This window comes from Hippopotamus amphibius, chromosome 5 (genome assembly GCF_030028045.1).
Source record: "Hippopotamus amphibius kiboko isolate mHipAmp2 chromosome 5, mHipAmp2.hap2, whole genome shotgun sequence".
Lineage (NCBI taxonomy): Eukaryota > Metazoa > Chordata > Mammalia > Artiodactyla > Hippopotamidae > Hippopotamus > Hippopotamus amphibius.
This window is the reverse complement of record NC_080190.1, coordinates 27,642,198-27,662,747: the sequence shown is the minus strand read 5'-3', so window position 1 is coordinate 27,662,747 and position 20,550 is coordinate 27,642,198. Positions and strand designations below refer to the sequence as shown.

Here is a 20,550-nt window from a genome sequence, read left to right as displayed (position 1 = left end):
CAATTTAGCACCTACGCTGAATTGGATGTACATGACTTCATCTCATCCCCCGGAGAAATCCACAAGGTAGGTGATTACCTCCTTTTACAGGTAAGAAACCGAGGTGCAGTGTCCCTGCTATGTGCTAGCTATTGCTCTACATCTACCTTTATTGGCATCAGATCTCTTTTAAATCTCCTTACCACTTTAGTCCCATTTCACAGATGAAGGGGCATGACTCCAAGAAAGGAAGCAACTTGCCCAAGATCACAGGGCTGAGTTATGGATGGGCAAGGATAGTCTCTAGGTTTGACTCCAGAGAACACAGTATAATCTATCTCACTGTTCCTTTATTGAGCAGAGCATTCTGGGTAGAGTTGCCAGATTTAGCAAAAGAACAAAGGCAAAAACTGGGATGGCCAGTTAAATTTGAATTTCAGGTAAACAATGACTTTTTTAAGGAGTATTATGTCTCATGTATCGTGTGGGACATACTTATATTCAAAGTGATTATTTGCAATTCAAGTCTGAGTGGCCTGCCACGTACCTGGCAACACTAGACTTTCTCTCTCTCTTCCTGCCTCCAGCTCCCCTCTGTTCTGCCTAACAGCTTGCCTTTAAAGGCCGGCCCTCGGGACCAGCCAGGCTGGTATGTCTCTAGGCCACTGAAGTGAGGCTGCCCGGAGGGAAGGACAAGCTCTTCTCCGGAGGGCAGAGCCCTGGACCGGAGCCCACTCTGCTTCCTACTGTGTGGCTTTGGGCATGTCTATGCCCCTCTCTGAACCCTCTCGGAAAGGAAAATTCAGTATTAGGTACTAGGTAATTACCAATATCCTTGCCAGCCCCAGCTTTCTAACTCCTCCCTTTCTTCTGTCTGTGTGAAGGATGGTACAAAATCTACGGTTGTGCTGCTGTGAGGACAGAGGAACCCCAACCCCTGCGGAGCAGCACTGAGCAGAGGAGACCCCTGGTGTGGACTTGGAAGGCTGGGGGCCAAGACAGCTGAGGATGGGCCGTTATTGTCTCTGTCCTCCAGAGTGGGCAGCTGGCCACAGCCTTCAGACCCAGGTTCCCACCCCGCCAGCACTAACGGCTCTGCGATCTTGGGCAAATTTCTTAACCCAGGCCCGTGCCTCAGTTTCCTTAACTGAAGTGAGACTAATGCTGCCCCATGATGTAGAAGAAGGGTCTGGTATGTAGGAGGAACTTAAGGGGTTTTTTTGTTTTAATTGGTGGCGGTGGTGTTAATGTTTACATCCTTCTGGAGAAAGCACCTTGGGGGATGCTAGCCTCTGAAAGGACGAGCGCCCTGCAGGCCCTCTCCCCTCTCCAGCAAAGGACACGACACGTTCCAGGCTGCCTTCATTTCAGCTAAATTTCATCTGTCGGATTTTTGACAGACGTCTGAATTATACATTGAATTTTCCACGTGACCAAATACCACGTCCCTTCCCTTGAGGATCCCTTTCAAAAGAGACTGAAAAAAAGAACTTTCTGATGGAGCAGACTGAACCCTGAAACCACATGGAGAGCAGAGCTAAAAATAAAAGGAAGTAAGAACTGGCCCCTGAGAAGGAAAGAGAAATCAAAGCAAACTCTGACGGGAATCAAGGGACGAGTCCTGGCGAGGGTGACATGGTGTCACCCTCCAGGCCAGGCCGGATAAGGAGCGGCCAACAGCGAGGGTGGGGCACAGAGTGGCGCAAAAATAGCCACTGCTTTAGCCCAGAGGGGAATAAAGAAATTTGTCAAAAGCCAGGAGAGAGAGAAGTGAGAGGGAGGGAGGGAGGGGGCAGGACGGCGTCCTGCCCACAGTTGGGGAGCTGCGGACCTTCACCCTGGCACATTTCTACCCGCCGGCATAATCGCTGACTCTCAGCTGTGCGCCGACATGTTCCCCAGCTCAGCCCACATCAATGACACCCTTGTTTCCATAGTAACCAAGGGAGAGTGAAGGGGAAAGGGTGTGCTGCCCTGGGCGCGGGGAAGCCAGCCAGAAGGAGCCGCACGGGGGAGGTTGGGAGGAAGGGAGAGGAGGGGAAGGACTTTTTCCCACAACTGGTCGGAGCACACATCCTGGGGCCCCGTCCCAGGCCTTGCCTGCCCTCTGGCCCTCAACCCTCTCCCCCGCACATTCACATGCAGTCGTGCCCAGAGCAAGTCTCACCACAAGTCACTGGGAGTGGGAGGATGGGAGACCCAGCATCCCCATCCCCTTTCTAGCTTCCAATTTTGTCCTTCACGGGGGGGGGGGGGGGGGGGGGCGGCGGCACTGGGGAGAGGAAAGGGGACTTTAGAAGCATTTTGTTTTTACAAATGGGAGCTTTCAAACTCTGCATTTTTCAGGCTTCTCTCATCTACCCTGTGAGCCCCGCGAGGGTTCAGTAGGGCTCAAAGGGAAGATGAAAGCTTGTGACATCCACAATGTCTCTGTGTCTTTAGCTGAAAAGCAAATCCGAACGTTCACAGAGGCTGTTATCAGAGAAAGGCAAGTGGCTTCTGCCTGCTGGCCGAGGCCCTGGGGGGGCCCTTCCAAACAGTTCCCTAAGTTGGTGGTAAAAGGACAAAAATATTTCACAGACCATCCACTGCCAGAGTGCAAGTTGCACACTGCAGTGCTCCCAAGCCACAGACCTCAGAGCAGGCATTCTGCCCCTCAGATAACATCCCGGATGCATCATTTGGAGGCAAAAAACATATTCAAGCACCAGAGCCACATTTCCAGCCTGATAGAATAGGGATCTCTGGTTTCTTATCATTCTGTTTTGCCTCCTTTCAAAGTGCGAGAGGCATCTGGGTAAGACAGACAAGCTGGAGGAGGCTGCTGCGGGAGCAACTAGCTCACAGTGGTGTAAAAACCCTCACCTTCTTTTGTTTTGCAAGTCCTTACAGGTCTGTCCACAGCCACCCCAGGGCACCTTTCCATGTCTGGCCTTGTTAATGACTTTCACCCCAGACCACCTTTGAAGGAGGCCATGCTTCCGCCTCGCTCTCACCCTAACAACCTGGTCCAGAAAGGCTGGGTACTGAGGGCCAGGGGCTGCCTTGGTGAATTTGAGAAGGGCCACCTCCTGGGATGTGAAAGCAGCTGGCCTTCTGGGACCCACCAGCCACTGGACAGTCTCTTATTCATTCTCTGGAAACCCCAGAGCTCAGGCACCAGAACAGTTCGGTTCAGGAGCCTGGGATGCTCTGGCCCGCTGTCCCTTGTTTGAAGCCAGGGATTTCTTAAGGCTCTGGGAAACAAGCTCTTTTTGCAACACAGGGTGGGAGACGTCTCCCACCATTCTGCTCCAATCAATCAGCAGAGGATGCATTTTGTTGGGGAGACGCAGAGGGGACCAAAAGCTGGGGTGACTCTGACTTCCCTGAATACGGCCCCTGAAGTCATACAGACCCATGCTCTTCCCGGCAGCAAGCCCTCTCCCCCGCGAGCAGCCCACACCACCAAGTTGCCAGCACTCTAAAATTGATCTCTTCTAAAAATCGATCTGCCTGGCTTTTCTCACTGGAGCAGGTTCACGGTAAAGCTGCATTTATTTTTAAAATCTGATAGCAGCAGCCTATTGTGATCATTTAAACATAGAATTCTTTGAGCTTTAGAAATTCCTTCTATAGGCCGGCCGGGGAGAAGCCAGCTAATCTCAGAGTCGGCTGCTCACTGCTCCACTGAGCTGGAGAAAGCCTGTTTATGCTAGTCTGAGCCCTCCATGTGAGGGCTTTTTAAGGACCTTGTAATTTTTCTGGAATTAAACCTCCCACCTCTCCTTACATTCCAGATGTCATTACAGTCAAAAGTCATAAGAATTTGCTTCCCTGTGTGGCTGGCTGGGGGGTTGGGGACGGGGTATGTTTCTGTGGGGACTTGTTTGCAAGAAAGGCTTTTTCTTCCCCTCGCCAAAGAGTGAGGATTACACAGTCTCCTACCTGCATGACAAGATGGTTTAATCATCTGCTATTCCTCCCCTACCCCCCAGAAGCTTCCCACCCAGACAGGCTGCAGCCCTGGCTCAGTGGGTGATGGTAAAAATCACTGACCAGCACCAGCAAACTGTCTTGGTTTAAATACCACCAGGGAATGTAAGGGCAGGTCAGGAAATAAATGACCGCAGCCTAAGCTGCTTCTTCCTCTTCCTCTCTCTTTTTTTTTTTTTTGAAAGAAAAAAGCCCACTGGAATTGTCTAAACTGCAATGCAATCTCTTGCTCATTTAAAAGATCTCATTTTCTAATCATGTGCTTCGAGACATTTAATACTATTTCAATTATGCAGAGGAAATAATATAATTCCTTTATTTGAAAAATGATACTGAACCTCAGAGATCAGTTAAATCTACTGCTGGAATGGGGATTCTTTTTAAACTGTGTTGTTCCCTCTCTTCACACAGCTGTAGCTGTACACAGATGGAAAAACATTTGGTCAAAAAGCAGCAAATTAGTGTTTTTCAGGACAGAATTCAGCTCCCGCAGCTCCTGCGTCTCCATTCGTTGAGGTTTTATTTCTTCTTTGCATTGACATTTTTGCAGACCCAGTTCATGCCGTCCTTTGAGGGAAATGGGCAGAGAGAGGCGGTGTTAGTTGTAAGAAAGGCACCACACACCCCAGCCCCGGAGGGAAGGGGGTGAGTGTCCTGGGTCCTCCCCCCACAACCACCAGCTCAGTGGCGCTTGCCTGCCCCAGGGGCCCACCTGGGTGACCAGGGACAGTGACCTCCTGGGGAGAAGGAGGGAGGCCACTGAGAGCACAGGAGGGAGATGGGAGGGGGAGCGTCCAGAGCCTGAACTTGAGATGGGTCCTCAGGAACGCCCTCTGAAAAAATAAACACATCTGCCTGGATCCAAGGCCCGACTGAGGGGCTATCAGGACAGATTCCAGCCATTTTTGGCTTTTCCTAAAAGCTGACCTTTGCTAGGGCATTAAATTCAATAGGCCACCCTTCTGGTGCCCCAGTGTGTTTACAGTGTGACAGTGTACACTTGGGCTAAATTAAATTTCTTTTTGGAAAAACAAACCAACGGCAGTGCATGTTACTAGACACACACTGGGGCAATGTGCATTCATTTCTCTTCGTGCAGCACCAGGGAAGGTTAAAATAAAGGGGCCTGGTCTGGTTCTTGCAGCTTTAAGCACTTACGAAGCAGAGGGACTGGGGAGAAGGTTCCCTTAAAGGCATAGTGACCTTGACAGTGTCCTCTCTTAGAAGGCTGGAGAAGGACAGAGGTAAATACCACACAATACCTACAGCCACCTGGCAGGTGGCATGATATCTCGTGGATGCCAGGCCTGACAGAGATGACCTCTTTTTCAGCCCCCTTTGGAGCCATCCTGAAAGCTCATCCCTTCCCCAGAGTCCCTCTGACCCCCAGGGGTGTGCGGAGTTCTCAGAAGCCCAGAACAAAAATCAAAGGAGGCTCCTGTAACGCACCCCTTTCCCCTGCATCTGTCACACACGCACATCTCAGGGCGTGCATGCCATTCAGGGCCCCGCATTTCCTGTGACCAGGGAGCAAGTTGTTGAACCTGAACAGCTGAGACAGCTTAAAGTAATAAATATCAGCTGACACCCTTGGCCCTTCAGAGCATTAATCCCATAAACAATACATCACTGCAAAACCATCAGCAGGCATCCTATCTCCTGGTTAATCTGACCATAACCTGAATTTACAGTGATTAAAACTCGCCAGTTGCCATCAGAGCACTTGGCTAGGAGAATCAGATAATCTGATGGCTGTCCCAGAAGAGACCTTAGGGCATGTGCCAAGCAGAGGCTGCCCACGGCCAAAGGCGCAAAGGTGGCCAGCACCTGGCAGCAGTGGGGATGAGGGTGGGGGAATGCCAAGGTGGGAGAAGGTGGACTCCGAATGCATCTCCGATTACAACTGGGTCAGCTACTCACTCTGAAAAGCTGAGGCCAATTTTAAGACCATTTTATGAAAAGGATTAATTTAAAGAGAAGCATGTTTAATTTTAGGAGCTAATTGGTTTCCAGGAAAAAAAAAAAAATCACCTGTCAGGAGACAAAAAAGATTTTACAAATAGAAGAGGGTGAATAAGATAACCATCTTCTCTCTGCAGTCGAAGCTGAATAGCTCAGCACCTTCCATCTTCAGGAACCCGCACAGACGCCATCAAAGGTGCGCGCCTCAGTGTTTCCTCCTCTATAGAGACTTGCAATACTTTACCAAGTCATCGTCTCAGAGAAATCAAGAACAGTGTTCCCACACTATATGAACACCATTTTCCCTCTTGTTTTATGGCTGACGGTAGAGGGGGGTGGGTTTCTTTCATTGTATGTAACTCAACATGAACGCAGAAGAGACAGGAAAAATATTTACTCAGCTGCAGGAACCCAAAGCAGAACGTGGAGAGTGAGGGGCAGTTTTCTCCTGGGTGTCTGTTATAGAGGCAGAGGGGATTTAAAGGGGGGAGCCCTGCTGAGGGGCGGTGTCCTCCAGATGTGAGGGCCCGCGGCGCCAAAGCCCTTCCAGCCACAGTCCTGCCAGCAGAGGGCGCTCAGAGGTGGGGCCCCACCAGCTGACCTCCTGGCCCGGGGCCTCTGGAGCCGCCGCCTGCAACCTGGAGTGTGGGAAGCCAGGGAGACTTAAGCCACTCTGGCTCAGGGAGGCTGCCCTGATCTGAAGCGGGTGGAGGCGGGGAGTTGTGCCTTTCCTGTTATTACCCAGAGGAGAACCTGAGCTGCAGGTGGGAGGTGTTGGGGAGGCAACAGTCAACGAGGATGATACCTCTTCAGTCAAATCAGACACAAGCTGTGCCAAGTGCCCACTGGCAAAGAGAGATTCTGAGGGGAGAGTCCATGCCAGGCTGGCCTGAGGTGGTGTTTATACAGAACTTAGCATGGTGGCTGCCCTGTAGCACACACTTAATTTATAGCTTTTAAATTAATCCTTGTAACAACCCTGTGAAGTAGGTGCTTATGGATGAGGAAATGGGGGCACAGAAGAGTGTGTGGCAGAGGTGGGCTGTGAACCCAGGCAATCTAGGCCCAGCATCCGTGCTTGTTAACCACTGACCATTCCTCAATGACTGCGGACAAGTGCCAGGGGAGGAGCTCTGCCTCAGGCTAAGAGAGAAGCTGGGGCTCATCCTCAAGTTGGCAGAGGGAGCGATTCCAGTTTTTTCTTCTTTATGACTTCCAGCTGAATACAGGGGCATGCGATGGGACAGCCCCAGCCAAGCACCCTGCGTGGCTCTGCTGCAGCTCTGAAGGTGCCGGAGGCTGTTTCTGGCCACTCAACTCTCAAGACTCCCCAGCTGCCAGGTATCAGTGTGTGTGGAATCCTACGTATTTACCTCGATGCCCGACCTCAGCTTGGTAACTCTCTGCAAGCCCACCACCTCCAGCGGAATCCCTCTCTTTAGAGATATCATTGCAAAAGGAGGACCCTTCTGCTTCTCGGGTCTAAATCCGCAGCCACATCACTCTGGCCTTAATCTGGCAAGGCTTTGATTTTTTTAAAAACAGGTGACTGAGAAAAGGTGATCATGTACTTGAAGTAGGTTACTGCTCTGCCTCCAAAGAAGGAAATGAACTCATAGGTTTGTTTAATGGTTGAACATTTATTGTCAAAAACTGGTTTGACCAAATTTCTGCACTCTGGATCTTCCTCATGGGGCTGACAATCTTAAGGCATAAGAAGTCCTCCCTTTCTTCCCTCACTGCACCACCTCCCCGAACCAACCTCGCTGAAACTGAATTCAAATTGATTAGCTTCAATTCAATACTAGAGACTAAGGAGAGACACCGACCCTCAACGACTGAACTTTGTTTGGCCTTCTGGAGAGGAAATAAACTTTGCCATGTCATGACATTAGTCCCTACTAACCACTGGGGAAAACATAAGATGGCCCCTAACCACATGGGTGAAAACCTACTGACACAGATCTCTTGGTTTCGGGATTAAAGGCGCGATGCCCTTTCTATGAGAAGAGTGGTCTCTGACTGCTCTCCTCTTAATGTGATCTCTCTGCAATGCATCCATCACTGCCCAATGGTTGGAAGGGAGCAGTGGCAGCCATGGCTGGGTGGGCCTGGTTTTTAATGCCACGAGGACTACACGGTCACATCAGCAATTGCTTTAAGACGACAGAGCTCAGACCCTTGCCAAGCAACGCAGCCTATCCCATTGTGCCACTGGGCCCCCAGGGTCAAGAAGCAGCTGGAGGCAGCATACATAAAATATTGTTTGCTATTAATACTTCTTCTGGTGACAAAGGGTGCTGCACCAGAGAGGTAGCAAAACGGCATGTCCCAAGCTTGCTTTCTTAGTCTACAGAGAGATTTGAAAATTTAAAAATAAACCTGAGGTCTGACTTGCAGATAAGTGGTTCCATACACACTGGGAGCCAAAAATAACTGATCCAGGCCTAGAAAGAAGTTGTAAATGTCACTTAAAAAAATACTGAACTTCTGTTGGCATATTAAAGGAAAGATCCCCTGAATCAAGGAAAAAGAAACAAAAACAAGAACCCGGGCTAGTGAATGTTTCGTGTTCACCTGCAAGGCACTCAGAGGGAGAGCTCACACGTCAGGGCTCAGACGGCTAGAGGCCCTTTCTATGTAGGTGAGACCTCTGTGAGCTGGATCATGGCTCCTGCTTGGAGAAGGAAGACAGGGAAGGTGGAAGCGATGTGAAAAGAAGGGATGAACACGAGGTGACGGCATGGAGAGCAATACCCAGGAGAACCTTCTGCCAGCTCAGCGACCGGTGGAGGCACGTCTCTGTTATGACTAAGGCTCGAGACCAGGTTGAAACTGCTGATCTCTGCTTTGAAAGGAAATTCTAAAGCAGTATAATTTTAATTAAACACACACACACAATATTCTAGGGAGGAAATGTCTTCAAGCACTTGAAACTACAACAGCCAAGGAAAGCTGGGGTTTGGGGTTCACATTCAGGTCTGCAGGTGGAAGAGGAATTGATTTCTCTATACCCTTCTCTGGCTCTAAGCCAGCTCCTTTGTTCACTATTTACCAGACACCCAGGGAAAAGAAGAGCCTCAGGGCTAGATGTTGTGCACAAGGAGAGGCCCTGGCAACCCTGGCCTAGCCCCAGGGTGCAGAGGGACGCTGCCCCAGGTGTGCAGGGCAGTCTGCCTGAGGGGGCTGTAGGCTTTCCCTCCCAAACATTGCTCAGTTTCTCCTCTTTCTGCCTTCATCTCCTTGACATAACTGGGCCTCCTCTGAGCACTCCTCTGGACTCTGGGGCTCTCCATAGCACAGAGTTTCCAAGATTGATGTTCTCCTTCAGCTTTTAGTGCCCTTTACTGCTTTTGACAGTTTCCTGTGAAGACCTGCTTTAATTACATGATGGGCTGCCTCCTCGTCACCGTCAGTCAGGCAAAGAAAGTCCTGTTCCGAGCTCTCTTGAAGCCCTCAAAAACCAGTTTCCACACCCAGAGCAAGGGATTGCCTGTCCTTGGAAAGACTGCATGTATTTGCCATGAGATTATCAGGTAGAACAAGAAAGTGAAATCTATCCCAGGAATCATTAACTTCCATAATCTCACATCATGTGTTTAGGCTACTCAGCTAAGGAGAAGTGACCTCCCTGCCTGACTACTCCGGAGGGTGTAGCTCCCCTACCTAGCAGCTCTGTTCCCTTGACTCACCCACTTGAGGGTTATTTACCAGTAGAGGACAGGTCTCTCAAATGCATTCTGATTAAACACACACACAAACACAATGTCAGTAGAGACACTGTTTTTAAACATCTGAAACAGGAACGGAAATTCCAGGTCTTTCTTTTTTTTTAATCTCTGTACATCTTCTTTCAGGGTCATTAGGGCTGTGGTGCCAGATAATTGACCCACTTCATGTCGGACCACTTTGGCAGCTCTGCCCATTACTGACCAGCTTTCAGGGGGTAGTGGGGGGGGGGTGGAATGGGAGGATGAAATAGTAATTTAGGGAATTTTAGTAATTTTTACACAGAATCTCTCTCTGAAAGTGACATTTTTCTAGTGAAGTCTTTCATTTTTAGGAATAGTTAAAGCCTTGATTAACAAGAATCTTTAAAAGCCCTACTCTTGAACTAGGCAATACAGGAAAAGAATTCCACCTAAGTGACTCTTTTTAAAATGAAAACCAAGAAACTGGCTGAGTGTGCAAGAGCTTAGGTCAAAGGTTTTACCTGAGAGGGACACGGTCCAATCAGTGCCTCAAAATGAAGTGTTTCCACAGAAAACTCCGTGACCTTTCTCCAGTCCCCAAAGGTTACCATTAAAGGACAATAGACAGCAGATTCCCTTCTTAATTAACATTTTTATTAAATAACCCATTTCAAATAATGGTTAAATTCTCTAAATTTATATCATTCTATTAACCATAATCTAATCTCATTAACCTTGAAATCCCAGTCTTAACTACCCAATTCTATACACCATGGTACTATCTACTAAACTAATTAAGTGACCTTCAAACTATTTCTCCTCCATATAAAATCATTATTTTTCTTGCACATGGTTCTTTGTTGGATCTCTCGTGATATCATTTCCTGTGAACCTGGTTGCTGAAGGTCCCTGATCTGGGAAGAGCTTTCTAACAAAATCACACCATACAGGACTGTCTCACTTGATTCCTGCCTGATCACACCCTCTGTCTGTCTGGTAGCTCACAGCCTCTTTTTTGACCTAAAGATCCTGTGACTTAAAGAGAACTCCATCTCTATGGCAGTTCCTCGTTATCTTTGCCTGGCCGGGTGACAGGGGCAGAGGCTGGTAAGACAAAGACCAGAACTCCCTCCCACCTCCATGCTCCTCTGAGGAAGCACCCTTGACCTGAAAGCCACTCCTCTAAAGACTGATTTGAGATGACCCTAGTCCCTCCTTTTTACATCCCTAAGGCTGGCTGAAGAAACAAGAGCCTCGCTGTTAATTCCAGCTTTGCTTTTTCTTCCTTATGACACTCTGGCCAAGTGAGGAAAAGATCACAGAGCTGTCAGTTCCCACCTTCTTAGGGGTATGCATGCAAAACGTATTTATTTTCTTAAGTCCCCACCTTTGGACTCCTCAAATTCAAGATGTTCTTTATTTTCTACGGGGGTGAGTCAAAAATTATCCGCACTCCAGTTACATTAAAACTTCTGTTGGCCGCACTGTCTTATCAGCACTTTCCGTTCAAGGCTACTGTCTCCCCAGTCACTGCTGTGCGGGTGTGAGCGTGTTAGATACATCAGTTTATTTGTAACTGCAGTGCAAACAAAAATGGATGCCCCATTCGTGATCTGCAGGAAAGAAGAGCAGCGTGCAGTGATTCATTTTTTGCGGTCTGAGGGTGCACCTGGTGCCATTATTTATTGAAGACTTTTTTGTGCGCAATATGGAGAAATCTGTTTTGTCATGAAGAAGTGCGTATGAATGGATAGAGATGCTTATTGAAGAGCTGAAGCCTAAACTTCAGATTAAACGCAGAGGACTGCTGTCCAAGGGCATTGCGATCTTGCATGACAATACACAACCACACACTTCTGCCCACTCTTTCGACACTCTGCAAAAAATTCATTTTGAGGTGTAAAAGCTTCCTTATAGTTCTGATCTTGCTCCATTGGACTTTCACCTGTTTGGTCCCCTGAAAACAGCCCTACAAGGATGAAGATTCACTTCTGATGAAGAAGTGAAGAGAGCGGTGCATTCGTGGCTCGTAGTTCAGCCTAAAACAGTTTTTAATGAGGAATATGAAAGCTTGTTGCCAGATGGACAAAGTGTATTGAAAAGCAAGGAGATTATGTTGAAAAATGATGTATTTGTCTTTTCTATAAGTTAATTAAAATAAATTCTACAGCCAGAGTGCGGATAATTTTTGACTCACCCTCGTATATTTGGGTTCTAAACCATTTAGAGAGGCAGAGTCCTCTTGCTGAAGTGGTGTGTACAAAAACAAGAAAGCTACTCTCTTTTCCTGGGCTTCACCCTCACCAAAATAACCTGAGGCCCCACAAGTACCATATTTTTCACAACTGAGGGAAACACCTTAGGCAAAACTTGATTTTTGTTTAAAAGCGAGAAGCTAAATAAAATGATCAGAGTTTACCTATTCAAAAACATTCTGGGGACTTCCTTGGTGGTGCAGTGGTTAAGAATCTGCCTGCCAATTCAGGGGACACGGGTTTGATCCCTGGTCTGGGAAGATCCCACACGCTGTGGAGCAACTAAGCTGGTGCACCACAACTAGTGAAGCCCATGCACCTAGAGCCCATGCTTGGCAATAAGAGAAGCCCCGCACTGAGAAGCTGCACACAGCAACGAAGAGTAGCCCCTCTCGCCACAACTAGAGAAAGCCCATGCACAGCAACGAAGACCCAATGCAGCCAAAATAATAACAATAATAATAATTTTCAAAACAGTTCTGGGTTGTAACATACTTGTTGGACCAGCTTGTAAATTAAGCTGAAAATTACCCAGTTAATTCAAAACCTGATAGATATATATAATCACATAAGTGACTGCAATTTGATAGAGGATATCTGAAAAGAATAAAACTGTTAATGGGAGTTTCTTTGTTGAGTGGGATTAGGGGAAATGAAAGCACTTTTTAGTTTTTAATTTTACGTAGTACTTTGATATGATTAAAATGAGAATATACTGCTTTATAACCACAATCGAGGAAAGAAAAAAGGAAACAGATAAGACTTAACACCTGCCCCCTCCATACACCTATACCTCTCTCTAAACCTACACCTCACAGAGATTCACAGAACTCCAGCCTCCCTTCTGGGGACAGAGCCGAGGTCGCCTCTGGCTATTTGGAAGCCTGCACACCATACACACGTGCACCAAGAGCTTCTGAGGGGCAGTATCGAGGAGTCTGGAGCAGGCGCACTTGTTTTGTGCTGACTGACTGGTCCACCCTCAGATCCAGAGGCCAAGCACAGAAGGGGCCCTGGCTGTTGGTGTCACAAAGAGGAAAAAACCAGGCAGCAAACAGATGGGACAAGTGATGTAATTCTAGGAAGTGATTATTTGCTTGAGGTCAAAGTGGTCAGGCAGTTTTAAGACAGATCAGTGTCAAATGTCTAAGATGGGGGGGGGGAGAAGAGTATTAGAAGGGAAATGGAAAGAGGCTGCTGGACAACGACAGAGAATCAAATCTCGGGCTCATCCCCTGAAATGCCAAGTTCGCAGAAAAGCAGACTGGTTGCACCACCAGACACACATGCCCTATAGCAACGAGGACAGAGGCTATCACTCTAGATGCTGTTGGTCCCTCACAGCCTCCTGGAGCAGGACTGTCCGGTTCTCACGGCACGGGGTCTCCTCCCTGGCAGGTACCCCAGATGTTGAAAAAGAGGCATGTGGAGCCCACTGGGGGTTGCAGAATCAAGAAGCCATCCTGGGGGGCTGACCCCAAGAGTCAACTGGTTTGAGGCTGCTTGGTAGGAAACATCAGAGCTGAAATGGTGATCATTCTTTGAGGATATAGCCTCTCAGTTATCTGGGTTACAATCATTTTCTGCCCTAAATTAATATCAAATAAGCAGGAGCCTGCTCTCCTGGTACACAGTTCCTCAATGTAAAACACAGACAAGGCTTTTGGTCGGCAGAAGCCTCCTCTTGGGAAACCAACCCGAAGTAGCAGGAAACAGACCCCAACCCTCAGGGCAGTGGAGACAGCCAACAGAAAAAAACAAAACACTTCTAGGATAACCTGTGTGTTGTTGATGCCTTTGTCACCTTGGGAGCACAAGCATGTAGCACCCACAGTACCAGACGCAACACAAAACCCCCAACCCGATCATCAAAGAATCCTGGAGTTGGGAAGCAGTTTTTAAATCTTCTGTTCCAACCTCCTCCCCAGTGCGGTAGCTTGTCACTTTGTGGGGTGGTTTATCTGCGGCTTTCCTGGAACAGCTAATGATATCAGATTGGTTGCTAAGTAGAAAAGAAACTCCTCCAGGCCCTGCACATCCTGGAATGGTTCATCAGCCCATCAAAGGCTACTTGTTTCATATCTTTTTCTATCTATATTCGCCCAACCAATGAGACAGGCTACCTTGGTTGGCTGTCGTGTTGCCAGGTGACCAAGCCCTCCAGTAACCTCACCTGAACGCCCTCTCCCGTGAGAGCCGAGCAAGACTGGATCTGCCAGACTCGGTCGCGGATGGTGTGCAGGTTCAGTCCTTCTGCAATTTCAGAGGCAGGGGCTGCCGTGAGCAGATCCTGCTTATTAGCAAAGATGAGCACTGGCACACAACTTAGCTTTTCTTCCTCCAGTAGTTCAGCTAGTTCCTGGATCATTTTGGGAATATATGAGGAGGGGAGGATGAAATCTATGATATTTAACCATGCGTTTCTAATGAGAAATAAAGAAATGTTAAGCTGATCAACTAGCAACTCTCAAGGGCAGTGGTTCTCAAACTTGAGCCTGCGAAGAATCCCCTGGCAAATCCCCAGAGATGCTGACTTCGGAAACTCTAAGCCAGGGCCCAGGAATTTGCATTTTTAACAAGTTCCCCAGGTAGTTTTATTACAGGGGATTCATAAATCATACTTTGTGAAATACTGTTCAAGGGAGAACACAAGTTGTGGCTAGACATTTAAAACTTACCCAGTGTTATTATCTGCAAAATAACTTTCAATGCATAGATACACACACACACATATAAATATATAGATACGTATATATGTATGTATATGTACATATACATATATATATTTTTTTAAATTTGAATTAAAAATGACAACTGCTTTAGAGACTATAATTCTGTTTCATCGATCTCTATCTCCGAAACATGCACGCATGTACATTAGACCTCATCAAAGCCACATCTTAAAGTAACTGCATTAGTCCATCTGGCAAGGTCTCTGATTTTTAGGTTATTGGTTGGGATCTAAACTGTATATTGACTCTGTCTGCAATAAGTATAGGAGAAGGTATATACTTAGCTAAATGCCAGGACCTACCTCTGCCCCACTCAACCCACATTTTGGCTAATTAAGACACTTGGGCTGTCAAAGAGAACTGGATGGTTCAAGAGGCAGATCTCCATCTGACACCCTTCACCTCCAAGCTCATGTGTAGCACCAGCTCACATGAGTGATGGTCCAGAAATCATCAAGGTATGGAAGGGAGAGGGGTTGTCTCTAGGAGTCTGGAGAGTTCTGAAACTAATTATCAGGGAAAAGGAACTTGAACATGGGGACCGCTACCTTTGCAAGGCCACGTGAGGTAGTTTAGGACACAGGCCAAGGCCTCCGCAATAAAGTGTGAGTGTGCGTCTCCGAAAAGGTCCACGCTACTACTCACTTCTTATCCGTGCACTCAGTCTGGGTAAAATGGTCTATGCCCACTGCTTCTCTATTTAAAACTGTGTACATAGTTTGCATCATATAATCTTGTTGACGTGAATTCTGCATTTGAAGGCATATTTGGGTTCAAAGTATACCTATATCTTGGCTTGGAAAGAAGAGCAGCTTAGTCTTGGCTTGCACAGTTCTTCCCATACTTTCTAATTTGTCCAAGTTACCCTCGGATCAATTAAGTTGGTACTGAAAAGTGTACATAAAAATGATAAGTGAATGGTTCCTCAGGCTCATTTCTATGTGGCCTCGGAAGAAATCTAAAGAGCTTTTGGGCATGGTGGTAAGTTCCATTTGCTTGTATCTTGTTTATTTAACTTGATTAAAACTAAAAGGCTTTGAACGAAAAACTGTTTAAAGAATTCTCAACTAATTTCTTTTTTAGGCAAGTGGTATTTTGCCTGCTTGCCAGAATGACTCTCTTATTTAAACTGCAAAGGTTAAACAAAAAATACTTCCCTCACTTATACATTTACAAAGTAGATTAATGAATACCCAATTATTTGGGAAATATTTCAACAGAACTGTTATTTACCTGACCCGTCTCCTCAAATCTTTTTCTGTCTGCGCTGTCAATTACGTATATCTGTAAAGTAAAAGAAGGTTACTTCAATAAGCAAATATGGAAAAAGACAGGGCAACTTCTAGCTAAGGAGCAGATGTTTCCCCAATCAGCAGATTTTCACATTAGCACAGCATCCAGAAACTGAGCTGGTAATTCTTATCTCATCTACGGATGTGAAATAAACTAATTAATTAGGTAATTAAATGGAGAGGCCCAGAAAATACCTCCAGCAAAGCTCCAAAGTAGGAAGTCAGGAGAGCCAAGCAGGATAAAAACAGTTATATTCAACGGGCATTCACTGAACATTCTTACTAGATTTACCCTACTAATCCTCATTAGCACTCTGTGAGCTAGATTTCATTTTTATCCCATTTTATACATAAATAAACATAAGCCTGAAGAAGTTGAGTAACTTGACCAAGTTACATTTGGTACATGACAAAATGGGGACTCAAACTCAGGCATACCTGACAGTAAAGTCCCTAGTTGCTCTTAAACACTCTGCTATACTGCATCCCAAACTGTCAGGAAGGGATAGTGTTTTGAGGCATTTACAAAACCTATAGCCCTCAAACATCATCATTCTGAAAGTACCATTTTCAGTATTAACTGTATGCTGTCTTCAGGTGCTGGGAGGTTAAGATCAAGTACTGGAAATAGTAGGGGTACAGGCTTTGCCAGAGTAAGAGAAGTTTTGAGATTTACCATAAATTAAAAACCCTAAGCTTTCTTTCCCATCACTGAATTTTATTTATTGTATAAATAACACCCTATAACAATAAGGGAAATAAGCTAAAACCAAAGAAGAAAGAAAAATCACCTATAGTTACAGAACCCAAGTACATTAATTATTTTAATTTCCTATGAAAGTTACCTTCTAATTCTTCTTCATATGGAAATTTAAGATATAATTTTGTAGTCATTTTAAAAAAATCAAACAGTGTATTAAATGTGCTCCCAGCTGCTAATCTTAAAATTATCAAAATTTCAAACTTTTTTTAAAGAAGTTAGAATTGTTATTAAACTACCAGTATAACAGAAACACTCTTTTAAAAGAACATATTCATTTAAAAACAACAGTGAAAAACAATCTTCAATTCCTACCTTTACGTGCCTTAAAATTCTGTGCTACTCTGAAAACTTGCTCTTTTTTGAAAAGAAAAAAAAACAATTAAAATTCCTTGCTTAAATTAACACACTCTCATTTAGAGTCACTGGTGCTGGGACTTCCCTGGTGGTCCAGTGGTTAAGACACCATGCTTACACAGCGGGGGCGACAAGTTCAATTCCTGGCTGTGCGGCATGGCAAAAAAAAAAAAAAAAAAAAATTAGCGTCACTAGTGCTAAATATTATACCATGAACAAAGCTCAGCCTTTTCTCACCTGTGTCTCCTTCATGGAGACTCACAGGAGGAGGAAGGATGGATGGTTGTGTTTGGTCTCAGCATTTTTCTGTGGCCTTATTATTGTTATTGTTAATATTACTCTGACTCTGTGTCAGTGCACGCCACAGAGACACAAAATTCAATACTGTCTAAGTCAGAACATGGTTGGAGCTTAGTTCTCCACTGGTGGGTCTCACATTTTTAAAGTAGCAGGCATAATATAAACACAGATATAGAAAGAAGGAATGCAATGGGAGAGTGAATCTCAACACAAAAGACCTGACTAGAACTACCTGGGAGTCTACAGTGGATTAGGATGGTCTTCATTTAGGCAAGAGTGGGAGATGATGCGAGGCAGGGGAGAAGGGTCAGGTGATCCCTGGGAGGGTGTTCTGGGCTCAGATTACAAAGCAGAAAAAATTGTGCTTGGGAGCAAAGGGTGTGAGTAAGAAGGTAAATGCAGAAGAGGCTGAGACAAGGCTGAGAATACAACTAAAGATACAGTTAATGGGAATTCCCTGGCGGTCCAGTTGTTAGGACTTGGCACTTTCACTGCCGGGTCCCGGGTTCAATCCCTGGACAGAGAACGAAGATCCCACAAGCCGCGCTATGTGCGTCGTGGCCAGAGAAGAAAGTACAGTTAAGAAATCGATGTTTGATATGATGAAAAACAGACAGCTGGGAGAGAATAATTAAGAATGGAAAGATAGTTTCAATAGTAGACAAGAAAGATGACCGGTCAAATACCAAAGAATCCAGAGGCTGAAGGTCAATGAGATGAAAGTTTTAACTTTTACTTTAATTACTTGCTAAATTACTTGCTATTTATTGCTTTGACATGAAATTTCACAAGGAACATTTTCATTAAAAGAGTCAAAAGGAGGATTTTCCTAAACTGTACATAAATTCTCCCTATCATTTAGCATTTTTCTTATATAACTCTGATAGAATTTGAAAATTACTGTACAATAATTCCAGGAGGAAGCCTATAAAACAACCGTCCCATTTATTAAAAGGGCCAAGTGAAAAAGTCATAAGCACTAAGCCAGTCTCTGGTGATCCCTCAAATCTGTTTTTCTGTGGGGGCACATGCTTCTCCTGGTTACCCCCTCCCCAGTGCTGCCCAGTTTCTTCATGCAAGTATCTGCTTCTGGTCAACAGCTAAGGGTAAGGATAGCCTCTTTTTCTTCCTTTCCTTTTCTTGTTAATAACATAGGTGTTAATCTAGTCATGCAAAAATTTTTTTCACTTTTTATTTTTGTTTTTTAAAATTAATTTTTATTGGAGTACAGTTGCTTTACAATGTTTTGTTAATTTCTTCTGTACAGCAAAGTCAATCAGCTATATTTATACATGTATCCCCTCTTTTCTGGGTTTTCTTCCCATTTAGGTCACCACAGAGCACTGAGTAGTTTCCTGAGCTATATAGTAAGTTCTCATTAGTTATCCATTTTATACATAGTATCAATAGTGTATATATGTCAATCCCAATCTCCCAATTCATTCCACCCCCTTTTCCCCCCTTGGTGTAACTTTTTATTTTATATTGGAGTATATAGTTGATTAACAATGTTGTGTTAGTTTCAGGTGTACAGCAAAGTGATTCAGTTATACATACACATGTATCTATTCTTTTTCAAAATCTTTTCCCATTTAGGTTGTTACATAATATTGAGTCAAAAAATTAACCCCCAAACAGATAATCAAATAAAAAATACTCAGAAAGTATTAGAGAAAGTTAAATATAGTGCTTTTGACTGATCTTAAAACACTATGGATCTTCAAAAATTAAGTTTCATAAACGTATTCTAAAATAAACTTATAATCCATGACACTCAGAACGGGAATGATGCTTTAAGCAAAGCCAGTTCACATCTTCATTGGCAACTGCTTTGAAATTTTTATTCGGTTGTGGGAGGAAGACCTAGAGAAAAAGATTTTTTCTGGATGGAAGTTCAGCCAGTTCTGGATTATCTGGAGTTGATTATCCAGCGTGAGAAAGGTAGGTTCTTTGTTCCTCCTCCTGCTTCTGGTCCTCCTCCCTCCTGCTGCCACCTCTTGGCCATTTTGTTGCTCCTAAATGTTTCTCCACCAGAGGGGTAGGCGGAGACAAGAGAGATGACACTAAAAAGTATGGCTTTTTATTGATAGCTTGAGCAAAAGTCTAAGAGGAGGTTGAAACTGACAAATAAGTTTTCTGGATAACCTGTGGTTTTCAGTTATTTGTGCTCTAGTAGTACTGATGCTCAAGTGTGAGTGATATTATGTAGATAATACAAGAGATGGTTGTTTGACCTCTCTCTCACTTGATGTCCTTTGGATACGGAAATGATGACGGATTACTTTGCTTAAATTATGTTGTGTTTACACACAAAACTAATAATGATAAAGTATATGGAGTTTGGTAGTACTATTAATATATACCTTGAAAAAAATCATGTGTTTTTATCTATCAAAAGGCTGTTATTTCCTGGCATGAGAGAAATGGAAGACATCCTATCCCCTCCCTTCTCTCATACCACAGGGTTAATTTCTTAGTCACTTCCCCCAAATTAATAAAGCTGAAGTCAGATGTTCTCAGTGTCATCATCCCTGAGAATAACTCCACTTTTAGGAGCTGCTCTGATCCTCTGAAACCTCTAGAGAAACATATAATTTAAAATGGGTGTTGGCACTGTTTTTCTGTAAGGGGTCAGGCAGTAAATATTGCAGGTTTTGTAGCCCATACAATCTCTTTCACAACTATTGAACTTTGCTGCTATACTGCAAAAGCAACCATAAAAAATACATAAACAAATGGATGTGGCTGTGTTCCAAGAGAACTTTATTTATGGACACTGAAATTTGAATTTCCTATCATTTTCATATGTCATGAAATCTTATTCTTCTTTTGATTTTTTTCAACGATTTAAAAATGTGAAAACCTTTCTTAGCTCATGAGCTATACAATAACAGGAGGCAGGCTGGATCAGTTTGTCAACACCTGCTCTAAAGCAAGACTCTATTAAGGCACCAAGCCTCAACCCTGCTCTTCTAGGCAGCGTGGGGTCTAGTGTAATAGGTCTTTTCAAACAACAGTGGAAGACTATTAAATACATACAAATGAACTAATACAACTCATACACCACTGCCACTTCAAGCTGCTACAAAATGGGCAGACAGGGTAGGAGTCACAAGGCCTTAGAATCTAACCCTGGGGACTCAGCTGCTCCTCAAAACTTGTTTAATCTCAACTGGCACTGGAATAACAAAAGCTTTGACTCTGAATCCAAAATATTGTTTGATACTGGCAGCATAATATAGCTGG

General features: G+C 45.0%; 1 protein-coding gene across 1 annotated transcript in view; it reads right to left on the bottom strand.

Moving 5' to 3' along the window:
* Positions 1-4,242: 4,242 nt before the first annotated feature.
* Positions 4,243-20,550, bottom strand: part of ARL3 (ADP ribosylation factor like GTPase 3) — a 30,480-nt gene continuing 14,172 nt past the window's right edge. Inside the window, exons 4-6 of the mRNA XM_057736383.1 lie at positions 15,829-15,879; positions 14,037-14,222; positions 4,243-4,521 (exon numbers count right to left, since the gene is read on the bottom strand). Coding sequence (XP_057592366.1) covers positions 4,474-4,521; positions 14,037-14,222; positions 15,829-15,879 — 285 coding nt within the window. The 3' untranslated portion in view covers positions 4,243-4,473. The remainder of the gene's footprint in view (positions 4,522-14,036; positions 14,223-15,828; positions 15,880-20,550) is intronic.